At 29.2% G+C, this 25,278-nt stretch overlaps 1 protein-coding gene across 1 annotated transcript in view; it reads left to right on the forward strand.

The window, feature by feature from the left end:
• Positions 1 to 25,278, forward strand: part of LOC111621569 (ubiquitin carboxyl-terminal hydrolase 48-like) — a 75,531-nt gene that overhangs the window by 19,129 nt on the left and 31,124 nt on the right. The window contains exons 5-23 of the mRNA XM_023363751.1: positions 637 to 757; positions 872 to 931; positions 1,726 to 1,813; positions 1,891 to 1,987; positions 2,056 to 2,113; positions 2,189 to 2,313; positions 2,381 to 2,489; positions 7,914 to 8,130; positions 8,208 to 8,390; positions 8,453 to 8,560; positions 13,616 to 13,728; positions 15,391 to 15,466; positions 15,538 to 15,646; positions 15,718 to 15,766; positions 15,848 to 15,891; positions 15,963 to 16,079; positions 17,787 to 17,932; positions 18,002 to 18,094; positions 18,201 to 18,325. Coding sequence (XP_023219519.1) covers positions 637 to 757; positions 872 to 931; positions 1,726 to 1,813; positions 1,891 to 1,987; positions 2,056 to 2,113; positions 2,189 to 2,313; positions 2,381 to 2,489; positions 7,914 to 8,130; positions 8,208 to 8,390; positions 8,453 to 8,560; positions 13,616 to 13,728; positions 15,391 to 15,466; positions 15,538 to 15,646; positions 15,718 to 15,766; positions 15,848 to 15,891; positions 15,963 to 16,079; positions 17,787 to 17,932; positions 18,002 to 18,094; positions 18,201 to 18,325 — 2,038 coding nt within the window. The remainder of the gene's footprint in view (positions 1 to 636; positions 758 to 871; positions 932 to 1,725; positions 1,814 to 1,890; positions 1,988 to 2,055; positions 2,114 to 2,188; positions 2,314 to 2,380; positions 2,490 to 7,913; positions 8,131 to 8,207; positions 8,391 to 8,452; positions 8,561 to 13,615; positions 13,729 to 15,390; positions 15,467 to 15,537; positions 15,647 to 15,717; positions 15,767 to 15,847; positions 15,892 to 15,962; positions 16,080 to 17,786; positions 17,933 to 18,001; positions 18,095 to 18,200; positions 18,326 to 25,278) is intronic.

A 25,278-nucleotide genomic window follows, 5' to 3' on the forward strand; every position in this document is an offset into this window, starting at 1 on the left:
CAAACTTTAAAAAATTTAAATAAAATTATTGAAAGAACAAAGTTATAATTTTCTTAACTTAATGAATACAGTTTTTTAATTACAAAAGATAACATTTTAATAAAAGTGTAATATAATTAACATTAAAAGATACAAAAAGCACTTTTGTTGAGTTAGTTCTGGCTTCTTCATTTCTTTGTCATCTGATTAAAAAAATCAAATGACAAAGAATTGTTTGACTTAAAAAACTGATAAAGCAGGCATTTTTTGTATATTTTAATACTAATTACATTACAAGTTTTTATTAAAATGTTGCTTTTTATATTTTAAAGTGCATTCATAAGTACTATACAATATAAAGGACAAACTTCATTCTAGTGATAATTTTTCAATGGCTACAGTTTTCTGATATTTTTACATTTAAATTTTTGAAAGCTTGTTCCTATTTCTTTATTTTATTGTTTATATATAATCTTTCCTGTTGATATACTGTATACATAATATGATAGAATTACTCAATCTTTCTATATTTGTATCTCTTCAAGTAATATCTGCTCTACTTAATTTTAGAAAATGGATGAAACATTAACTTTTGAATATTTTATTTAATATATATTATTATTACTTTTATTTATATAGTAATAATTATTTTATCAGACGAAATTGCAAAGGAAATCCACATTGTCTGTATGGTTTGGGAGAAAGAAGTTGGTTGCAAGAAATTGCCGATGAAGATTGGCATGAAATAGATGATCCAAATTCTGAACGAAGACCGAAAGTATTTAATGTTTTTTAAAAATTTCTTTTTAAATATTATAAAATGCTAATATAAAATTTATATCTGTGTGTGTATGTATATATTTATATATATATTTTTTTATATTATTTCAAGGATTCTTTTGTTGGTTTAAAAAATCTAGGAGCAACTTGCTATGTCAACAGCTTTCTTCAGGTATTTGAAAATTTAAAAACTTTTGTAATTGGAGAATTGTTTTGCATTAAATTAAATTATAAGTTTTTTTGATATTTAATATTTTCTCACTTAACTCACTTAAATTTTATATTTAAAATGGAAGTTGTTATTTAAATTTGCACATTGGCAGTTAAATTGTGTCTATTAATAATAATTTTTTGATGTGATACAACAGAATAGTGGATTATTTAAGGCAACCAAAAGAAGTACTGTTATATTGTATTCTTACATAATGATGTCAAGTTTTGTTTATTTTTATGACTACTCTCAAAAAATAAGTCATATGTATCAAATGTGTGTAAAAAAGTTTTTACTGTAATGTTTGCAGTTTGCATTTTGCAGGATTTTATGTTTTTCCAGAATGATATTAAAGGAAAGTAATATGCAAACTGTAATAGTTAAAATTGCATAGTGATTGATTTAAAACAGGATTTGTAAGGATAATGCACTCTGATGTGTGTAAAAGACCCGAATCATTTACAAGTTGAAAAACTGAATCCTTTGTGGTTTCTGGACATAATCAACAATAATTTTTAAAATTACATATTAAAACCTTAAATAAAATGCATAAAAATAGATATGGTAAATTAATAATTAGGTTTTTTTTTTGGTGTTATAATTATGTGCTTTTGGGATATATGCTAATTTATTTTTGTTTTTTTCATATAATTACTATAGAGTGATCAATTGAATATTTATTTGTGGTATATCATCCACTGTAATTACAAAAGGAAAAATTACATTTTATGTAAGCAATATTCTATATATTACAGGTATGGTATCATAATCCAGCTTTTAGAAAGGCAATTTATCAGTGGAAAGCAGATGACGATCCTCAAGAAATAGAGGCAAAAATGAAATGTAATTATATTAATTAGTCATTAAAACAAATGAAATAAAGTATTTATTAGATATTAATGATTTTATTAATTTTTAAGGTGCTGAAACAAAAAGTGAATCAACTTCTTATAATCCTTCTTCTTGCATTGGTCATTTGCAATTAATATTTTCTTTTCTTCAATTTAGTGTAAGAAGGTAAATTAATTTTAAATTAGTTTTATATACAGAAATAACAAATATTGAAATATTCATATATTTAAAAGTTACATCGATCCTTCACAATTTATAAACTATTTGGGCTTGAATGCAACTCAACAGCAAGTATGAATTTTTTTTTTAATTTTATGTTTAGCCAAGTTAAATTATATTTATTAAAATATTTCTTTCATAATGTAGGATGCCCAAGAATTCAGTAAATTATTTATATCATTATTAGAAGGCAAACTTTCATATCAGAGTAATCCTGCTGTAAGCAATATTGTGCAAGAACAGTATAGTGGAGAATATGCCTATATCACTAAGTATGAATCTGTTAAAGCAATTTAAAGACTCATACTTCTTACTGAATTGATAAACTGCTTGTTACAGGTGTCGAAATTGCTTGAACGAATCGACATATCCTTCTTTATTTTATGAACTTGATCTAAATATTAAAGGACATAAAGACATCTATTCATGTCTTGATGAATTTTTAAAGGTAAAGTAGCAAAATTTACTCAAATAGAAGTATGTATGTGTTTTTTTTTTATTAGGGGATTGATGCTATTAAATTTTGTGATCAAAGGTCAAGGGAGTGGGGAGATAATGGGAGTTGTATGTATCTCTGGTAGTGTCGGACTTAATGATGATTTTACTTATTATTAGCATTTACAATTTTTTTATAAAACCCATCTCCCTCAAAATTAAGTTTTTTGTCATTTTATAATAGTTAAAAATATATAAAATTTTTTAATAAAATATGATAATAGATGGCACCTCCAAAATTTTAAATGTTACTGGGAAAGTTGAGCAACTCGTTGCTAGTTTATTTTTTAGACGGCTTAACTATATTTGTTTCAAATTACAATTTTATTTAAATTTTATTATGGATGTGTTAAAAATTTTAATTAAGTATTCTAAGGCAAAATAATAAGTTAATGTATATATTATTAATAAATAAGAAACTTTTGTTGCTTTTAATATTGTAAGTTCAATATATTTTTGAATCTTAAATTATTTACTTACAATTAAATGTTTTCTAATTCAATGGAATTGATTTTGAATCAACTTTTATGTTTAGAGTAGTTTGTTCTTTTATTCAAAGTTGATGTTAGAATGAAAGATTATTATAAACATTTAAATTTTCAGTTAAAAAGATAGATGGTGCATTCTCAATATAAAAATACAGAAGAAACTAAGTTGTCTTCCTTTCCATCCTGTCCAATCCCAAGAACAAAGTTGGACAGGACAAAAAGGAAGACAACTTAGTTTCTTTATTTTTATATTTAAACTTTCATTCAAATGAATCACAAAATTGTTTAAAATACATTCATTTATAATTGTTTATCCCACATAAGGTAGTATGATGTATTTTGAGATATATTTGAAAGAGAAGAATCCAAAAGCACAAGGAAATATTTTGATTTATGATGATTGATTTTTACTTTATTATTTTTTTTAATTTTGAATAAGTGTAGTGTTACTAAATAGAATTAATAAATGAGTACTTTATGTGGTGGTCAAAAATAAACTGAACTTTTAATATAGCTTTATTATGTTAATAGTATAAATATTTACAGAAAATCCTGTTTAAAAGTAAGCAGTTTCTATAGCTACACATTTCTGCCAATGTTTATATCATTTGTGAAAACAGTCCTAGAAGAGCATTTGTTTCTGCAGCTTCTGTATGCCTTTATCAGATATTCCTGGTCAAATTTTTTCAACTTCTTATCTCTTGCCATCAAAGACTTCTATTTGTTTCCTAAAATGAAAGAAAAATTGAAAATTTTTAGACTTCAATCACAACAGAAATATGCTTTGACAAGTGCTATAGATATAGGAAGAAGCATGTAATTACAGTAATTTAGTAGTAATAAAGTAGTATAGTGTACGAATTTATATGTTGTGAAATGTGCCAAACCTATGCCTATGCCAAAATTTGGTTTATTTTTGACTCTGTTATTGTCTATATATCTAAGCCAATTTTAATAAGTAGATCTCTGAATGCCAGATTTTTTTCAAACTATGCTAGAAATTTTTAATGAGCAAGCTTTGCTGTCAATGAAACTATTTAATTTGGCCTAAAGATAGGTAATTAGGCAATAATCTAGTTATTAATATTAATAATAATAATAATAATAATAATAATAATGTTTATTGATTTAAATTTAAATTTCTTACAATGGGGACTATTTGATTAAATCATGTTAATAAATGTACATACAATCCATAAAATAAATTAACGGAGAAATTCCAAAGATTTAGAGAAAAAGGAAAAAAACTTAAATAAGGTGATTTTTGACATGACCTCGTTCTTCAAAAAATCACATCTGAACTCGTCTCCTAATATAGCACTTTTTAGTTGATATGTCACCTGACAGGATTCAAACAAATGAGTCAGAAGATTTCCTTCCTCTTTAGCACCACAATAACTACAGCACCCTTCACTGAATATATTTATTCTATAGCCTTTAAACAAAATCCGAAATTTATTTAATCTGAGTTGCATAATGAGACTTTTTGTGAGAAAATTAGTCTCACAATTCAAGTAACTTGCTGTACACCAGACCAAGCGTGATTCAAACAGATTAACTCGTTTAGCTGATATGGAAGACATATCCCAGTTCCACAACTGATCTGACTTAGTTTGAATTAGTGCATTTAAATGGGTTCTCAACAAAGAAGCTGAATGAGATAAAAATAAAAAGGAATAACCCAAGCCATCAAAAATATTTTTAACTGAAGCTGGCCAACTTTTCTTACCAGGTTTAACTGCTGTTAGCAATAGATTATATGTTATTCGACGCAAATCACATGAGGGTAACTCCATGACTTTTGACCAGAACAAAACAATATCCTTAACAAATTTCAGTTCCAAAGGAGGTCTTCCCAATTCAAGACGAACTGCAGAACTTGAAACTGAACGTTCTATTTTAAAAAGTCTCTTAAAATATTTCATCTGTACTTTTTCTATTTTAGACAGAAATTCCAAACCCCATACAGGGAATAAATAAGACATCCTGGAACGAATAAAAGCATCAAAAAGCCTAAACATACTTCTCATAGAGCTTAGCCTCATACGTTTTTGTAGAGTAAGAATGTAGCCTGTCTTTTTCTGTATATCTTCGACCATCAAGTTAAAATGATGACTAAATGCACCTGAAGAAGAAAAATGTATTCCTAAGTATTTAATATATGTAACAAATTCAATTTCAGTGTTATTCACAAATATCTTATCAGATTTCAGTAATCTACCTCCATTGCGAAAAACCATTCCCTTTGTTTTTTGTAAGTTAACTGTGAGGTCATTTCTTTCTGCATAATTAATCAGCAAAGATAGTTTTCGCTGTAAACCCGTCTTTGAATCTGCCAACAAAATTACATCATCTGCATACATTAGACAATGCAGGTCGACAGAATCTCCAAGTGCTAAACCCGAAATTTTTGAAGTAGCAAACAATTGCGGTAAATCGTTAATAAATAATATAAACAACAGAGGACTTAAAGGCTCACCCTGTGGCAAGCCTCCACCAGAAATAACACCCTTAGTAGCTGTCGAGTTGCCGCTCACATGATACCTTGTATTACAAAATAAGTTTTTAAGTAGCTTAATAAACGAAGTTGAAAGTCCTAATGAATATAACTTTCCCCACAAAATATTAAGATTGATTTTATCAAACGCCTTTTCCAGGTCCACAAATATCGAATAAATTTTACGTCTTTTCCTTGACAGAACATACTGTATTAACCCGTTAATTAATATTAATAATTGTATTAATTTCATAATTAAATTTAATACTTTAGAATATTTATAAAAAACAAGCAACTTAAAGCAGAACTTAAACCTATAACTTCTGCTTACTGTGCAGATGCATTACCAGTTATTCTACATAGACTTCTGTTTGATCTTTGATTCCAGAACTGTTCATTTGAACCATGTCAATCATCTTGCCAACTGGCCTGTATAGTTATGTAGTTGATGGCTAATCATCTATGCTTAGACTAAATTACTTAGTTTTACTGATTAAAATCTAGTCTGAATATAGCTAAAAAACTGATATTATATATATATATATATGTGGTACTGTGAAAGACCGAAATTAGAGAATGTTGATATTCTCTAGTGAATGTCGACACACAAAAAATACATCAGTGAAAGACTGAATATTTGGTTATATTATTATACATTTGAACAATTGCCAGTGTATGTCGACAAGCACAGACAATCTTTGGTGGAGGTTGAAATGACACCAGAGAAGCTGATGTGAACAGAGAGTCTGTTGCCAAATTCTTTGCTGTTTCCTTTTGCTCAAATTGGTGATACCATTCAAATACAAGTCCTTGATGTCAACTATGGTCCTTTAGATGCCTGAAATGTGTTGGCAGTTGTTGTTGGAATAGAAGACTCTGACTTTTATAAATTAGCAAACAAAAATGGTACCCTCAAGCAGCTTTATACCCATAATCAGTTCGTAATTTGTAAAGAAAAGTTACTTCCCTTAGAAGAGATTTCTTCTCAAGAAATATCACTGAGAAGCAGCTGCAGCTAATTTGAAAAGTGGAGGTCAAGGCTATACATTCTGTCATTGCAAAAAGAAGTGTTCCATGAATAAATGCAGTTGTAAAAGCAAGGGACTCTTATGCAATTCAAAGTGTCATAACAGTTTAAGTTGCTGCAATAAATAAGATTGTATAATGTTAATCACATAATTTATGTGTAAGTTTATTGTTGTATTATTTTCTTTAATGATTTAAAATGTACTGTTCGTTTTAGGTTCAACAGTTTATTTACATGCGCTGTTACTTAAGTTTTCTCCTATTTTGACATATTAAAAAGTTGCATTTTTGTCTTAAAATGTAATAAAAATATTTTTATTCAACATTCAGCATGCTCTGATGATGATGAATGTTGAATGATAATGAATGACTGATATAAGTGAGAAATAATGATATTGAGTAAAAAATTCATACGTACACGAAATGACTGTGTGAATGCTGAAGAATATTTACATTTGCCAATATCAATTATTCACAGTAACATATATATATATATATATAATGGAACCTCTATATTCGTCATTAATTGGTTCCTAAGGACCTAACAAATATGGAATATGACAAATATAGAAACAATTTTTCTCATAATAAATAACTGGTATTCAATTAATCCATTCCCATCCTGAAAAAATAAAGGTACAAGAAGAAAAATTATGTTGTTTGTAAAACTTTATCTTTATTGTACTAAATAAATACAGTATAGTGGTAGAAGGGGAATAACAGTATTATTAATATAGTATATTAATAGTATAGTATTATTGTTTAGAAGAAGACATATCAATTAAAACATTAGGCTATTCCAATTATGATCATCGGGTCTGTTTTGCCGATGATTCAGTAGCACTCGATTTAATAAAGAACTTGTCCAGTGTTATGTGTTTTTGTCGCTTTTTAAAACTTTTCTGAAGTAGGCAATTACATTATCATTGAATGTATTTGTATTTTGGTTGACTATAACAACATTTGGGTGCCACTTTGAAGTGATTGGAACTTGGTTTCTCATGTTGATTACTTTTCAGTAACTTAACAACACACATGGTGACCGCACAAAGCAGAATGATTAATACAGCTAACTGATCAGCGCGGGCGTGCAATTGTAGTAACACTTCCAGTGTTGGCAATGACAACGAATACAGAAAATACTGACAAATATGGAAAAATAAAAAAAGTCATCAAAATGTGACAAATATTGAATATTACAAATATAGAGGTTCCACTGTATATTATATTTAATTCAAAAATTAATAAAAATTATAGGTAATTTCTGAGAATTTTAAATTAAATATTAATTTTATTTAATTATTAAAACAGTATTAAATATATAATGTTTTTTTACATAAAAAATCTAGCAATTTTATTATTTTAGGAAGAAGAGCTTGATGGAAGCAATCAATATTACTGCAGCTATTGCCAAAATAAACAGAATGCAACGCGTGCCATAAGACTATTACGTTTGCCTAAACTTCTCAACTTACAGCTACTAAGATTTGTGTTTGACCGTCAAACGGGTTGTAAAAAAAAACTTAATTCCTATATACAATTCTGTGAAGTTTTGGATCTGAGTAAATATGTACAAAAACCAGGTAAATAATTTTCTTTACTGTAATAAAAGATTACTTTTAGTTTTTGTACAAATAATGAAGACTTTATTCTCTCTTAGAAAACTCTGTATTATATGACCTTTACGCTGTACTGATTCACCAAGGACCTAGTGCGTATTCTGGCCACTATGTGGCTCACATTCAAGATAGGATATCTGGTGCTTGGTTTAAATTCAATGATGAAACAGTTGAAAGAATGGAAGGAAAGAAACTTCAACTTGGTACAGAAGAAAATTTAACAGGTACAGCAATAAGAATTTAAAAGAATTTTCTATTAAGTTAAACTAGAAATTTTTAATTTCAGATAATTCAACTAAAACTAATCCTAAAGCACCTAAATTAACGAAAGGAAGCCATGCTTCAAACAATGCTTACATGTTAGTCTATCGATTACGAGATGATAATTATAAAGGTAAACATAATTTGTATGAATTGCTTTTCTTACTTTAAGCAATAATAAGATCAAGTCACTTTTAACATACCTTTTAACATATTTTGTCCCATTAACTCTAAATATTTCTTCCAAGTTCATTGTAAATTAATTTGGATCAAATTTTTTTTTCATTCAGTTTAAATTATGTAGTATGAGAAAGTTGCAACAGCATAAAAATTATTTTGAAATAAATATTAAAAAAAGAAATCCACAAATGTCCAGTTAGGCCTTGTAATTAAAAGAATCACCTGTATTATGAGTAAAATGTGTTTATATGGTCATTGTTGTTATGGCCAAAAATTATCATTTATATGACCATTACTTAGCCATATAGATGAGTATTTTTGATTATAATTAAAATAAAAATAAATTAAAGATAAAAAATAAATGATTTTTATTTTAATGATTTTTACTATTTTAATAAAAGCAAACTAAAAATTAAGCAGTCAAACTGATGGCTTGACCCCACTAGTTTATTACTATTTATTTACTGTAATATTACTGTTTGTAGAATTTGTAATTACTGCATTTGACATATAAGTTATTATTTTTTCACTTAAGTTGACTTGCTATTTTAACATTGAGTCAAAATTGACTTGTAAAAAAATGTCTAGTGAAACTGATTTTTTTCATTTTTATGCATTTTGATGGATATGAAATCTGTATCTAACACATGGACTCTTTAGTGCCTGGGGAAAAAATTGAAACTGAAGAATTAAGTGATTTTGTCTCATCACAGCTGTTTATTATATGAAACAATACTAGATAATTTATGGCAATTGCCAAAACTAATTACACTCCATTAGGTTGTTATTTCCATTACTTTTTACTAAATATCCTCTTGACAACATTATTAACTATCATTGAAAGTTAATAATGTTGAAAGTTCAAAATAAATTTAAAATGTTTTGTTTCTATATTTATTTGAAAAGGATTTGGTTTTTATATTTATAGTTAAAAATTTTGATATTAAATTTATATTTAAACTAGGGGCTTTGTCCCTGCTTTCTTCAAAAACTTTATGATGATTTGTTGATTCCTGATGCTGCTATTTCTATTTTTATTTCCCTTTTTTATGTATATAACATCTCTATGACATCTTGCTGCACACATATATAAGTGGGGGGAGCTGGTGATCAAGCAGAACTGAGTTGTTAGTCTATAAAAGTGAGAAAGGCTGAATTACGATTTTTTAGTGAAAGGTTTCTATACAAAGTCCTGGTCCTATTCTCTCAATGATTTCAAAATGATCTGCAGACTGCCACAAGTAGTGTCATTGGGTGATGGTGAGTGTGTGTCTGTGAATGTTGATATTTGGTGGTGGTCTCTGACAGGAACTGGCTGTTGCCCTACATGATTTAGGGCTGTGGCCCATAGATAAACAGATGTGGGAAGACTGTGCAGTCCATGGTATATATACCAGATACAGTAGAGTGTCGATTATCCGAATCAATTGGGGACTGGAGTTGTTCGGAAGATCAATGTTTTGGATAACCGATTATGTACGAAAAAATATATTAATTTATCCCATCTTGACATTTTTCTCCCTTGCGTGTCAGTTTCAAAAATCAGTTTCCCAATATATATTTTTATTTCTAGTGTTTTTTATATTTTTTTGCACTTCTTACATTCTGGAGAAAGAGCAAAATATTTTTTATATTTGTCCTTTCTTCAGAATGTTTGTTGACACAATGAGCAAAACATTTTCTAATTTGTATGAATATACAGTAAAACCTGTCTAGGGCGACCACCCACGGTTCCTTCAAAAAGTGGTCAATTTTAGACAGGTGGTCGTCCAATACAGGTGGTCCTGTAATAACGTATTTCCGTATGTATTTTATGCACTTTTTAGCCATTTCTACTAAACAAAATTTGAGATGAGCAAAAATAAGTGAATTTTTTTAACAATAGGGCTATAATGGTATTGTATTTTATTCTTATCGGATAACCTGATTTACAGGAGTCATCATGATATTATAAGACAGATTTAATACCAATATTTTAAAGATTAATACAATACTTGCATTTTTTCGATTATAATGCACACTTTGTTTTTTCCGACTTAATTAATTTGACTCGGTTCTTTTCGTTCGCTCCTCAGTTACATGTATTATGTCATCGATATACAAGCGCGTCCTATCTCTCCATCACTTTGCTTTTGGTTTTCGTTAGTTTAATCTTATTTTAACTTTAAAAATACTGTATTTTTTTAATATTTAATATTTTCTTAATTAATTAAGTACAATAAGAAAAATTATTAATTAATAATAAAATGATTTTATTATTTTTTCTCATTATACGATTTCATTACAATCGCGGAATCGAAAAAGGAAGTAAAACTGATTTTTGCATTAATGCGTTTATTGTTTTTTGAATATTTTGCCTGTGAAAATTACTTGGATATTATTCTTCTAAAAATATTGTGGAAATAAGGTAGGTTGATACAGAAACTATTTATCGCACATGTACTGTATATGAGCTTCAAAATAAATAAATAAATAAAAATAGATTTTATCAAACAATGAGATCAGCCGATTAATTGTATTGTGTACAATATTTTACACCCCCAAGGAAAATACTGTAGGTCTACGGTAAAATCAATTTCGTTTTCCCAGTTAAACTTCACCGCTAATTGCTGTTGTGATAACTTTAATACAATCTTCTAACGACAGCACTTTGCATTTCTTTTGTTTTTCAGACATTTTCCAACAAACTGAAATGAATTTCCTTTGTTGCTAGACTAATTTATTAACACCTGCACCTAATTTCAAGGCTGGGAGAAGTGCCTGGGATGGGTTCAAACAAGAGTTTAGACTAATTCATTATATTAGGAGGGGTAAACATTGTTGAGATGGGTTCTTAGAATAGTTTAGACCAGATACATTTGTGAAAGTGGTCACTTATTACAGGTGTTGTATGTTGTTACGGACCAAAAATCGATGCCTGTGGTTGCGTTAAATGGGTGGTCATTTAATACAGGTAACTTATACGAAGACTCTATGGATAAACTATTCGGTGCCAGAAATTTTTGCCCATTTTGACAGGTTCCTGTTGAATGCATGTGGTCGCCTAAGCAGTTTTCACTGTACTTATTGACAAGTTATGCACCCAGATAGGATTGTCTGATTACTGCAAAACCTGACATACAGCTATGTTGCAGACAGATATGTAAATGATTGCAGTTGTGCAGTTGTGATCTGATTGCATGTCAGATAATGCCACTAGAGTGCTTTAAAATTGGTACTCCAATATTCTATGAAATGGCTCATATAAGCTTACTATTCAGAAATTTTAAATGTACTTGTTGCTTGGAGATCTTCAGCCATCAGGCATGCCTGTATAACACAGATAAATTATGCACAGCTGATGGAGTTTGAGAAAGGCCATATCATCAGGCTGAGGGAAACGGGGTGGTTATTTTGCTGATTGCCTGTCAATTGGGCCATTCTGTCTGTGAGGAGGGGAGGTGTTAGAGGCAGTGAATATATAAGGGTACATATACACAGTGGGCAGGCTCTGGGCAACAGCCCATTAGGAGAGGAATATGTGCTTGTCTCATGGTTGTTTGATCATGAGATGAGCACATATAGCTGGCTGGAATGGTGTACTACTTGTCCACCATTCAGAGACAGGTGGAAGAAATCTTGCTACAGAACCTTGTCTTTTTCCATGTCATTGATAGATGACTAGTAGTAGAAAATTTGCATATACAATGACTATTGTATGTCCTGCTATTAACCCCTGGCATTGTTGACTTTGTCTGCAGTGGGGTGATGATAGAAAAGCATGGATTGCTAAGAAATAGAAGCATATTTTCTTTAGTAAAATATTCCAGTTCTGTTTGGGAATGAACAAATGCTGTATTAGAATGTGCAGCAAACTGACCTCTCTGCTGTCATACAGGTCCAGGGAATCATCATATGACAGTAGTGATATAAGGGATATTGATGGCACAGTAGTACATCATGAAATCCTGCATCTTTATGTATTATCTTTAGTGACAGGGCTACAAACATCTGTTTTACAGCAAGATAATGCTTAGCTGCTTACAGCTAGTTTTCCAAGAGTGTGTCTGTTATGTTGCCACACTTCCTTGGCCTGCTGTGTCTCCAGATTTGTCATCTATCAAGCATTTGTTGAACTAGAAGGATGCCAGCATCAACCATCTATGAATATGAGAGATCTGGAGTGACAAATTTGTAGACAGATCTGTCATAGAGTGGCATGTAGTACCTGTATGCCTCTATGCTAGGCTGTATTATTGCCTGTATTCAGGCAAGGTCCAAAGTACTGAAGGTTGCTTTAAATTGTACTGTTGTTCTACAGGAAATTGCCCCTTTACTATTGTATTGTAATTGTTTATGACTATCATTATTATGTTTGCATTAATAAACTTTTATTTGATTCCATTGTTTTGTGTATCTTTTTCAATTAATGAATGTATTATTAAATTAGATAAAGTCTTTGAGATTAAAATAATAATTTTAACAATAACTATAATTGTTTTCAGAGTTTTATCAGTAGTTGTATTATAACAGATAATAATTTTTCATTGTAACAAAGTAAAGACATACTTATAGAACTTATAGAACAATGATTCCCAAACTTTTTTGATCCACTGCCCCCTTTGTTCCATAAAGTTATACCCAATGCCTCCTAACCCATTTTCTCTTGTGTGAGAAAGGATTGGAAAAATTCTTATGAAAACTTTTCTATGAATCTCAAACTTTGTGCCCTTACTGTACATTGTTCTCAACATCTGGAAACCATTAAACGCAATGTTTCCTCTTATCAGCTTAACAGAGGAAAGGGAACGGCTTTCAGTGACCCCAATTTTGCCTTTAGTCACTGTTCAATACCCTGCCTCCAGCGCCCCTAGATTTACTCATCGCCCACAAGGGGGCATTATTGCCCACTTTGAGAAACACTGTTATAGAACATATAATAGACAAATAATAGAAATAATAAACACACAATTTTGGAGTTGATTGAAATTCTGTATTTTATGTTATATTTACATATAATTGTTTACAGAATATCCAGCAGACACTTCTGAAGAGTGGGATCTACCAGAGTATTTGCAAGAAGCTGTAGTTGAAGATAATAGCAAATTTGAAGAATGGGTTGCTGATTTGGCTGTTATGAGGGTAAGTATTAGTTATTTGTGAAGTTTTAACTAAAAAAAATAACTTAAATTTTTCCTACATATTTTGAAACATGAAAAGATTTATTTATGCATCTGATTGAACAATCAAATACATAAATAAATTAATTGAAATAATACAACCTTAAAAAATATTTTCTTCTGAATAAAATAAATATTATTCTTACATTTATAAAAATAAGAATATTTATTTTATGAATTATTATTTATATTGATACAACAATATAATATATCAAAAATAAATGGTCTTGATGCTTTTCCTGTTCTTTATTAAATCATAATTTAAAAAAATATACAGTAGAGCATTGTTTATCCGCAGGTCGGTTATCCGAAAGAATTCCAGTCGACAAATTTAAATTTTCACCAGTGCTGTGGCGCTGTAATCTTTGGCTATGTCTTCGGCTACTCAAATATTTTACGTTTTTGATCTAAATTAACATCTGAAGTATAATTTTTTATTGTTTTTATATTTTTCAATAAATTTATTTTGTTTGTACAAAATAAAAACATAATTTTTAACGATACAATAGTCTTCGCTAGGCTTAACATCGACGAAAAGTCAACGTGAAGAGACATGCAACGGAGAAAAATTTCAACACGGGATAAATTAATATATTTTTTCGTACATAATTGGTTATCCGAAAAATAAGTTATCCGAACAACCCCAGTCCCCAATTGATTCAGATAAACGACGCTCTACTGTATAAACTGAAGACTAAATATGAACGAAAGTTTGAAGTTGTCTTATTAATTTTTTTTTTCTTTTCTGTTTATAAATAAAATAAAACATTGACTCTGCTAATGTAACACATTTTAAAAATTTCTTTAAAATTGTGTGCAGTAGAGGAATAAAGAATTTTTAAAATGTGTTAGATTTGTCATTCGGTGTGATAAACCCTTACATAAGATAGCCTTTATAGGTATGTAGCCAATCTTACCCATTTTCACTGGATGCAAAAACTAGGTCCTTCTTTCTGAGGCTAATTAGAGAATTTTTAGATGCGTCTAAAATTATGTTAGATTTTCTGCAAAAATGCAAAAAACTGCATACAAAATAGTACTGTAGAAGCCAAGTTCTTTGGGTAATCCTTAACCCTCTTCCTCTTTCTTGCAGGTGGAATTTCTAAAAATCCCTTCTTAGTGTGCATTCTCGTGGTATACCCTAATTGTGTACCAAACTTTAACTTTCAACTCCTAACCATTTGGGTTTTATTATCATCATCAACCCATCTCGGTTATAAGATTAATCATTATTATCATATTTTAAAATGAAATTGAAAATTTGAATGTTGTTGAATTGTTGGAAGCTAAATTGATTGATTGTGAATTTATTCATAAAAAATTAAAAAAAAGTAATGATTTATCAATAAGAAATGATTTACAATTTATAATTAAATAATTTCAAGTTCTATTTAGTGAAATTGTCAGTTTATATCTTATAGTTTAGTTGAATCTTTACAATATACAAATTCCAAAAATCAAATAAGAGCATCTTTAATTAATTAAAGAAGCCTCATTTAAGTAAAAGACAAATTATTCTTTACATGATATAGTAAAAATTGATAATAATAATAATAATAATGTTTTTTATTTACTTATAAAAGTTTTCTTTTGAACTTCTTAAGAAAACATTTTAATTTTCTAGGAACAAAATGTAATGACAGGTAAAGCAAGACAAATGGAAATAAGATCTTTATATGAAATTCTTCCAGTAAAAGAAGGTAATTTTATTATAATAACTATACAAGTGTTTTAGTTTAAATGACAGTTTATATTTTAAAACTTAACATAGGTATGCCTTATGAGTGGATCAATACAGATTGGTTAGGAAAATGGCTCACCAGTGACACAGGAAATATCTTGCCCATTGACAATTCTCAGTATTTCTGTGTGCATGGAAAGTAAGAATTCTAATTTCTAACTTAATTTTATTAATTATAATGATGAAAATTATATGCTACTTTTAAAATAGGCTACATCCAGACCAAGTTACAAAAATGAAATGTATTAGTTTGGAGGCAGTAAGAATTTTTTAAATTTATATTACTTAAAATTGTTTAATATAATAACTATTATTTAAGTAAATTTTTTTGATGACGTAGGCTGAAAAAATTTATGAGAAATATGGAGGAGGCCCAAGATTTAGGTATTAAAATTTTTGAACAATTTCCATTTGGTTATTTCAATTTAACTAATTTATTCATTTTTATTTTTCAGTAACTTATCTCTCTGTAGAAATTGTGTTGAAATGAGATGTAAGTTACTTCGACTGAAAGCCAAGATACAAGAAGAAAGCAAAATACTTACAAATCTCGTAAAGGCAAAAATTTCTGAGTATGTTTTTGTTATATGAAATATGTTATAATTAAACAAAATTTTAAACAATAATCAAAACTTTCAGTAAGATTTCCAAAGCAAAGGAAGTTTTACAAACTTCTGTTTATGAACTGTAGAAATATATTTTCTTTTTTAAATTTTACAAGGAATAAAATCTGTTGTTCAGATACTACTTTCTGAGAAAATACTGTCTGTACAATAATAAATTCAGAAAAGTAAGAANAAATCTAAGAAACACTAAAACTATAACATTTAAATCGTAACTGTGGTGTTTATATTGCAATATTTCCAATTTCATTAAAATAATGATAATTTTATTAACTCAGAATTTTTTAACTCAATTCCTTCTCTCCCTTCCAATTCAGGTTATTGAGTGTTAACTGTAATTAGAAATAAATTTAAATTAAATTAAATAATTTAGAATATTCTAGAAGAAAATATTGACCAGAATGGGATTTGAATCTACATATTCTGCATGGTATGCAGTAGATCAGTGGTTCTCAACCTTTTTTGTTGATGTACCCATTAGTTGTTTCTCAAATACCCCTTATATTTTTGTATGTAAATTTTATAATTACTGTGTTGATATAAACAGCCCTTATAACTGAGCGCCATAAAAAAACTCTAACTAACTATAACTTAAAAGTGAATTACTTATTTTACATAAATAATAATANTAAAAAATTACATAAAATATTTATTTGTCTCATGTGAATTTTTTAAACATTACATATCATGCGTATAATCTTTCAGCAAATAATATGTATTTGAATTAAATACAAAACGGAACATTTTCAGCCTCTTAGGGGCCTGCATCAAGTGTCAAACTTTACAGAACATTAGAGATTCTAATTTTATTCTAATTCTACAGAACATCAGATATTTTAATTCTGTAGAGTTTGATGCTTGATGCAGGCTCCTAAAAGAGGCCGAAAATGTTCCGTTTTGTATTTAATTCAAATACATATTTGCTGAAAGAGTGTATACATGGTATGTAGTGTTTAATTTATCTTGTTCCAGTTGTTAGACTTTTATGTCGTTTGAATTTTTTTTTTAAGGACTATTTTCAAAATTTTAGTGTGTCTGTAAGATGTTGGCTTTGATTTAGTTTATTACTTTAAGATAAATCCTTTTGATTCTATGCTACAACAGCCTGGTTTTTACAGATGCTAATAATTTCTGAGATTACAACTGTAAAAAATGTTATTTCCAAAGGATTCTGTGATGTGTGGTGGCAGCTGGAGTGTTGACAATGCTACATTTTCTCTGTTGAATTTTCACGACAAGAAATTGTCTATCAGTGCTAGTCTCTCAACTTCCAGTCAATTCTGGCAAAATGGGCCTTTCAGTATGAAGTGTTGCTTGATACTTTCATTCAGTTGTGTCAAAGCATGCCATTGCTCCAGTTTGCAAAAATTTTGTCATTCAATTATTTAGAAATCAGAAATAGTGTGAAACTTGCAATATATTTTACTAATGTATTGTGATATTATCAAATTCTGTATTTATTCTTTTTTAAGAGAAAATTGTTTGTATAAATTATTAAAATGATATTTTTTCAGTTTAATATGGAAATTTGAAATATTTTTTATTATTAAACTGGAAGAAGTGTATAAAAAAAGTTAATGTTTGATGATGATAACTATTTAAAATAACTTTTCTCATACAATGAATAATTAAATAGTTTCTATAAATATATTTTAGTGAAGAAAATGCCTATTGGATAGGAAAATGTTCTCTTCGAAGTTGGAGAAGAATGGTTTTGGATCAGTATGAACATGATGATTTGGAGAAAACTAAAACTGAAAATACTTCTGAAATTTTTGATAATAATGAACATTTACTAGAATGTAAGTAATAATAAAATAATTGTGTATGTATAGTTTCATCAGAATATGAAGTGTTTATTTAAATTTCAGCTGGAAATAATGATGACCCTTCCATTACACTTCAGGATGAAACTGATGATGAAGTTCCATTAGGATTTAATGAAGATCTCTTATGTGAACACAGTATGATGGATTAATGTTCTTAATAAATAAATATTATAACTTTCATTTAGAGAATAATAATTTTTCTCAAAAGATTAATTAAATTTTATAAAATTTTAACTTTTAGATAATTTGTCAGTTGACGGAAACACTAGAAAATTAATTCCAGAGAAAGCTTGGAAAATATTTAAATATTATTTTCCTTTTGCTCCTGAATTTTCAAGGAATAGAGATCCTTGTTCTTTATGCTTGGTTAGTTACATATTTATTATAAAAAATTGCAGTGAACTGTCTAAATTCTGGATAATTGATATACAAAATTATTTAAAAGAGAGCCATTTTTTTAATTATTGTTTTCTTATCATGAATAAAATTCTTATACATTTATTCATAATTTCAAGTAACAATACATAATGATGTAAATGTACTGATTACTGCTTATATAACCACCACCACCACCACCTTTTTCAATACATTCTGATTATCATATACAAACAAAGATGTTGACCATATTGATATCTGGTTATTGTATTTGATGAATGAATAATTTTACAATAAAAAGTAGAAACCAAAATTGAACTTAATAATTTATTTAAAAAAAACCCAACATTCTTCTCTTCCATATTTACCAGATTTTAGATTTTCACTGTAAAATTTATTTTACTAATTTTTCTAAACATAATAATTTAAATTTGAGAAATATATAATATTCTAGATTAATAAATTGTGTAAGTTAAATAAAAATAAATTAAATATTACTATTTATTTAACAGTTTATTTGCTCATTTTTCTGCCAGTTATATGAAAAATATATTGAGAGGTTTAGCACAAATTATGTTTTTACCTTTATTATTATTATGTTGTGAATGTCATGCTCAACTGATACTGATGCCAAGTGCTATGCTGGACTAAAGCCAAGGCATTGCAACCAAAACAAAACAAAAATTTAAATAAGTGTGTCAGTGTATGTGTCTGTATTCAGGAATTTCTTAACAATATGACATGTACTCAATATAGTGGCCTTCTGTAGTGTGATGTATGTGTTTCTATTCAACTGTAATGTGTAATGTCCCAGGCTTTTGTGTAGTGTGTGCAGTATGACACTTGTAGAGGAGAGAATGACAGGTATAATAAGCACCCTATCCATTCTCCAAAGATGTCTTATTTCTTGGGCGAGTTCTATATACTTGCTGATTTTTTCAGTGTACGTGTTTTGTATATTGTGAGTGTTTGGAATGGATATATGTGATTTTATTGTGTTTGTCAATGAGTGTGATTTCTGGTCTGTTGGGGTAAATTGTTTTATCTGTGATTATGGCTCTGTCATAGTACATTTTGGGCATGTTGTTTTCCAATACTGTCTGTGGAATGTATTTGTTGTACAGCTCATGGATGTCTAATAATTTGTGTTTGTTTGCAAGCTCTTGGTGTATTATATTTGCTTGATTATGTCTGTGTAAATAATCTGTCTGTGCCAAGAGCTTGCAACGAGAAGTAATGTGTTGTATAGTTTCTGTCATGATGTGACATTTTCTGCATGTCTTTCATTGTGAGTGTTGTATCTTTGAGTTGTGTTTATATGTATTTTCTGTAGTTTTTAGTATTTATGACCTGATGCTATATGGCAATCAGGAACTCTTCCATCTTCCCAAATAGGCATCCCCAAGCTAACCAGCTATTTGATTAGTTTTGTCAACAAAATCCTAGGCCAGGTCGTAGGGATGCCTATTATGAAGTACCTTTTTAGCCCATGATTATTTAATGATGTCTGTGCTTTTTATATGTTGTGAGTGTAAATTTAATGTGTGTTATTTAAGTCTGCTAGAGTTTGCTCTATGTAACTGTGATGTTTCTTTATTATTTTTTTTATTATATTACTGTTATTACTCTTATTATTATTATAATATTCTGTATAATTTGTTTCAGTTAATTTTATGACAATAACATGCTGTCAAATCTCAATAATGCACTTTCTTAAAATAGTGTTATCTTTGTAAAGTGCAATTGAATATTTGTAATGGATTTTTTGTATAAATACTAAATAGAGAATCCTTAAGCATAAATGAATGATTGAAAGTATACTTCTTCATTGCAAATGCCATTATCACTAATCCTGTGACTTCCAAACTCTCAAACTTGTATGTAGATGTAATTACTATTGTACTCATTCTCATTGTTTGAATAACTTAAGTTTAGTGCCTCACTTGATTAAGACTTAGTATGTACTAAGGTAACACCAACTCGTATCTCTAAGCCTTTTACCAGTGCACATATTATCTCACTGTCTATCAGTTACAAATGTTTTCAAACCGTTACAGTTCTTCAGGTACCGATCCCCTAACAGAATGCAGTTCAACGATGTTACAAAATATGATGTCCCGACCCGATGATGCCACTACGGACTTGCACGTTATGCATGGCATGCTCTATCTTAGCGATTTATCTATTAGGGCCTGCCAGGCTGTCGATAGAGCGATTTTGTCCTTGTAGTTAATGCAATAACGTCCTTCACTCGTATTTATGCATATGTATATCGCCTCCAGCCATCTGAGGTGGTTTGTGTGGTGGGTGATATGAATGACCTTTGCTTACGAGAATGCGGGTTCTATGTCAGGGTCTGACGAGTATATCGCAAGAGCTGTGTTGGTTCTTTCATGGTTGATATCTGCTTTATGCTCTTTGATCTGGGTTATTAGGGGCGTTTAGTTGATCCTATGTAGATCATGTTTCTATCACACCTGTGATCAATGACAGGGATGGTGTAGACGCCGGGGAGCTTATTTCAGTCTGGGGTGTCCTTTCCATTCCTTAACAAATCAAAAATTGTAGCGCATCTTCTAAATGTAATATGGATATTCTTTTTCTTAACTATCTCCTTGTATAAGGATTTAAGTACTGGATTGTATGTGATAGGGATGTTGCTACTAGGAGTATCGTCGGAGAGTTGGTGACAGTTTGCTTCCTGCTGCATTTTTGCGTTTAGTTTGTATATTAGCCCGTGGTATCCGTGCTGTTTGGCTATATCCTCTATGCATTTCATTTCGGACCAGAGTGCCATTTGGGACGAGAAGTGCGTATGTGCCCTCCTGATCAAGGCTTTGAACGCTGCGACTTTGTATTGTGGAGGGTCACATGACCCTGCTGGTATGTATAAACTATCTGAGGTCGGTTTGCGGTAAATGGCTGTGTGGACGGTTGCACTTTCGATCGTCATGTTAATGTCCAGGAAGTGTGCCTAAGATCCCATTACAGATTTCTCAGAATTATCAAATTTTAGGAATGGCAATTATGTGCAGCATAATTATGCATGAAAATCTCATAATCAGCAGAAAATTACCACCTTATGTGTGTGATTGCAGGTTAAAATAAAGATCCTGTATCAATAGGTTTAAGTAATTTTGAGTTTTCCATTGATTGCACCAATGCAACTCAGAAAAATTGTTCAAAACTCATTGCAACTTCCTTCTATTTCTCTATAGTCATTTCTGGCATGTAAATTGTCTTTAATTTATCACAAAGTATAATGAACACTTTCTGGATTATATTTGAGATAAGGGACTTCTCAAGACAATGTCCATAGTTTAAATCAGAAAAGAACAACTGAAGTCAAACAACTGGAAAAAACAAAACACATATGGATTATAAATTCTGAAAGATATTTCTGATTTTTTAAAAATTAATAATACATTTTTTAGATTTAAATTTTCTGCTAAAATCAGGGCTGTGGAGTCGCGTAAAAATCTACCAACTCCGACTTTTCCTTACCATCCGACTCCGACTCCAGCTAAAACACCAAAACTCCATGACTCCGACTCCGACACCGATTCCACAGCCCTGGCAGGGCTGTGGAATCGGTGTCGTGTAAAAGTCTACTGACTCCGACTCTGACTCCAACTTTTCCTTACCATCCGATCCGACTCTGGCTAAAACACCAAAACTCCACGACTCCGACTCCGACTCCACAGCCCTGGCTAAAATGGAAAAGCTTAAGGGATAACTATACAAGAGAACGGAAAAAGCAGAAAAATCTTCCATTGGGATTGGGGGCAAGAAACACAAACATCTATGTTTATTTCAAGAGGTTGCAGTGTCTAAAAAGGTTTGTCACTAATAAAGAAATGACTACTAATATTGGTGATGATGTAATGGAAACATTGTCAGATAAAAATTTTGATATTACAATAGAACCAGGTAAGAGGAGGCAAGTTGGATTCCCCAAAAATGATTAAATTCAATTGACCAACAATTTTTAGATACTTTAGAAAAGATTTATCATCAACAGCAACATTAGAACAATTAAATGATCAAGATGACAAACTATTTTGTATGTTACTATACAGTCGACCCCCCTATAACATAGAGATACGTTTCATTCTCTAGGAATCCGATTTCTTACGAATCCTTCCAATCACAACCCGACACGTGTCAAGTTTACGGACTACAGCTGTTTGAAAGATTTTCTTCCATAAAATTAATCGATTCTAGACTANTGCAATCAGCATCCAGAATGTGCATATATGTAATAAATTTCTTTTCTGAAACAGATGGATTTATTATAAATAAATTCATATCAAATATAAATTTAATGCTGAAGTAATATTTTCAACTAGTGATAGTTTAACTAGTGATGTTTGATGCTACAGGAGTGATTTGTGTCAACAGATTTTATAAAAAGAATTTAAGATTGTACAAAATTAAACTGATGCTAAAATTATGACCTGTTGCATCCTACAAATTATGCATGGGAATTAAGTATTTAGCATGATTGTAAACAATTCATTAATCATTTGTTTTTGAATGATTGACAAAACTAAGCCAATTGTTTTTATCATATTCAACAGAATCAGACAATTTTGGTAATTTCTACAGGAATTTATTTTCATAACTTTTTATTTTACTCTTATAATTGAATGATTGTCAAAATGGAGAGTAGGTTGCTGAAAATTTATCACAAAATTTATTCTGTTAGAAGTAAAAATTTCTGTTATAATTATATCGAATATGTAAATTTATAATTACATGTTTTAGATTTTATAAAAATGTTTTAGCCAGTTATAAAAAAATTAAAATATGAGAAAATGAAACACAGAGTTTCAGTTTTATTTTCAACAGTCATAAAATTGAAAGTGCACTTTTCTGGAATACTGTGAAATAAGTAAGGAAGCCTTTTTCCCTGGCCTGATGTATATGCTAGGCAGCATACCATCAGGTGCATAAAGCATTGTTTTAATTTTGCTCTATAATTTTTATTAATTTTATTTTTATTGATATCAACAGAAAAGAATCAAAAACTTACAATTTCTCCTATATTATATTTCTTTCTATAAAACAAATCCTTTGAGTGCAATTTTCCAATCAACTAGGTATGATTTAAATTCAAAGATTACTTAGAAAGCAAATGCACTCAAAAATTTATTTGTGCTGATTGTGTTTATGTATATCTGGGAATCAAATTAATGAAATCACAAACAGGAATGATGACAATGAAAGTTTTGAAGATGAAAAGGATGAAAGTATTGTTTCAATGACTCCAAATTTTTTTAATGCAAATAGCTGATTTTTGTATGCAAATAAAATTAATAATAAAAGGTTGAACTGTATTTGGTTTTAATTTTCAAAATATAATTATTTCAAAATTGGGAATTGATTTATACAACAACAACAGAAATGTGATATTTGATCCAAGAATGTAAAATGCTAAAAGATTGAATTTCAAAATAGTAATTTATGTAATTCAAGCAAAACAATTAGTTTTTGCATTTCATAAATTATATTAATTTCAGTATTTTTGTTTTATCAATAATTGTAATACGGAAGACAAATTACATCTTTTCAGACTGGCAAGGACTAAAGGGGTACTAAAGTAAAAATTCTTGACATTTATCTTAACTTCTTTTAATTACATAGCATTAATTTTAGTTATTAAATGAATGATACAACTAATAATATGCTCATGTAATCAAGAAATTTTTTCCTGACATAAATCTATTAACACAGTCATAAACATCAAATTGGAAAAGAAATTCAAATCTGTAAGCAACTAAACAGTACTGCTTTAAACCATTTTCAATTGTTTCACTCTTGTTTATATTTAGCAGACACTTGTTATGATAAAAATAAATTATTTAATAACAGACTGGCTACATGTAAGTATTAACTATTAATAAAGTTGAAAACATGGCAACTTTGTGTTGTTTATTAATAATTCAATGTGAATAAAGTTTTATTTAGTTTTCTTAATTTAAGAAACAACTGTGTAGTAAACGTTTAGTTGTACTGAATTATTAATAAATGGCATCAGTCATTGTCATTGCAAGTAGTAGACTTTAGAGCATCAGTTTTATACAGCTGAATAGTAAGTATAAACTTTGGACTTTGTATAAATAAAGTCCACTATTTTTTTTTCTATCAAAATAATAAATCAGCATGTTTTAGCAATAAAATAAGAGTTAAAATTATTGGAGAATGTAAGAATATTAATAAATTTATTTTAATGATTATTTTTTTATTGTGTAACAAGCAATTAATTAAATTTAAATATTACTGTTCTAAATGTTTTTGGACTTTTATCTCCTTTTAGAGCATGATTTTTAAGATATTGATCAGAAGTTTATTTTTATAATAATATTTAACTGTATACAGTCAATGATTTACATTCTTTGGAATATGTGGCACAAGATCTTTAGTACTTACGCAAATTTTAATGATCATTATATTAATTATTATTTTCAAACAGAATATTTATCATTTGCATTTCAGTACTGAATTACTAAAAATTATCTACTTATTTTCAGCCTTTTATTATCAATTTTAAATTATTAAATGGGATTTGTAAATATTTTAAATTAAGTTGTACCACAGTGTTAATAAAACCTTTCATGAAAAAATATTTCTACATTTTTTCATGAATTCAAAAATATTTCTATCTATTTTTAAGTACAGTAGAGCATTGATTATCCGACCCCCGATTAATCGTTACCTTGGTTAACCGACCATGTTCTAGTCGGCAAATTCAAATGTCTGCTAGTGATGTGGCGCTACAATATTTGGCTATGTCTTGGCTACTTTAATATTATTTTTACGTGCTTTAGCTGGCAACACTGGATCAACCATGAAAGGAAGCCAGTATTTAAACGAGGCTTAATTTTCTAATTTTTAACGATACAATAGCGACGATTATTATTTAAAAAAATTTTTGTTAGGCT

This window comes from Centruroides sculpturatus, unplaced genomic scaffold (genome assembly GCF_000671375.1).
Source record: "Centruroides sculpturatus isolate CEXI.00-Female unplaced genomic scaffold, Cexi_2.0 scaffold299, whole genome shotgun sequence".
In the NCBI taxonomy this organism is placed as follows: Eukaryota; Metazoa; Arthropoda; class Arachnida; order Scorpiones; family Buthidae; genus Centruroides; species Centruroides sculpturatus.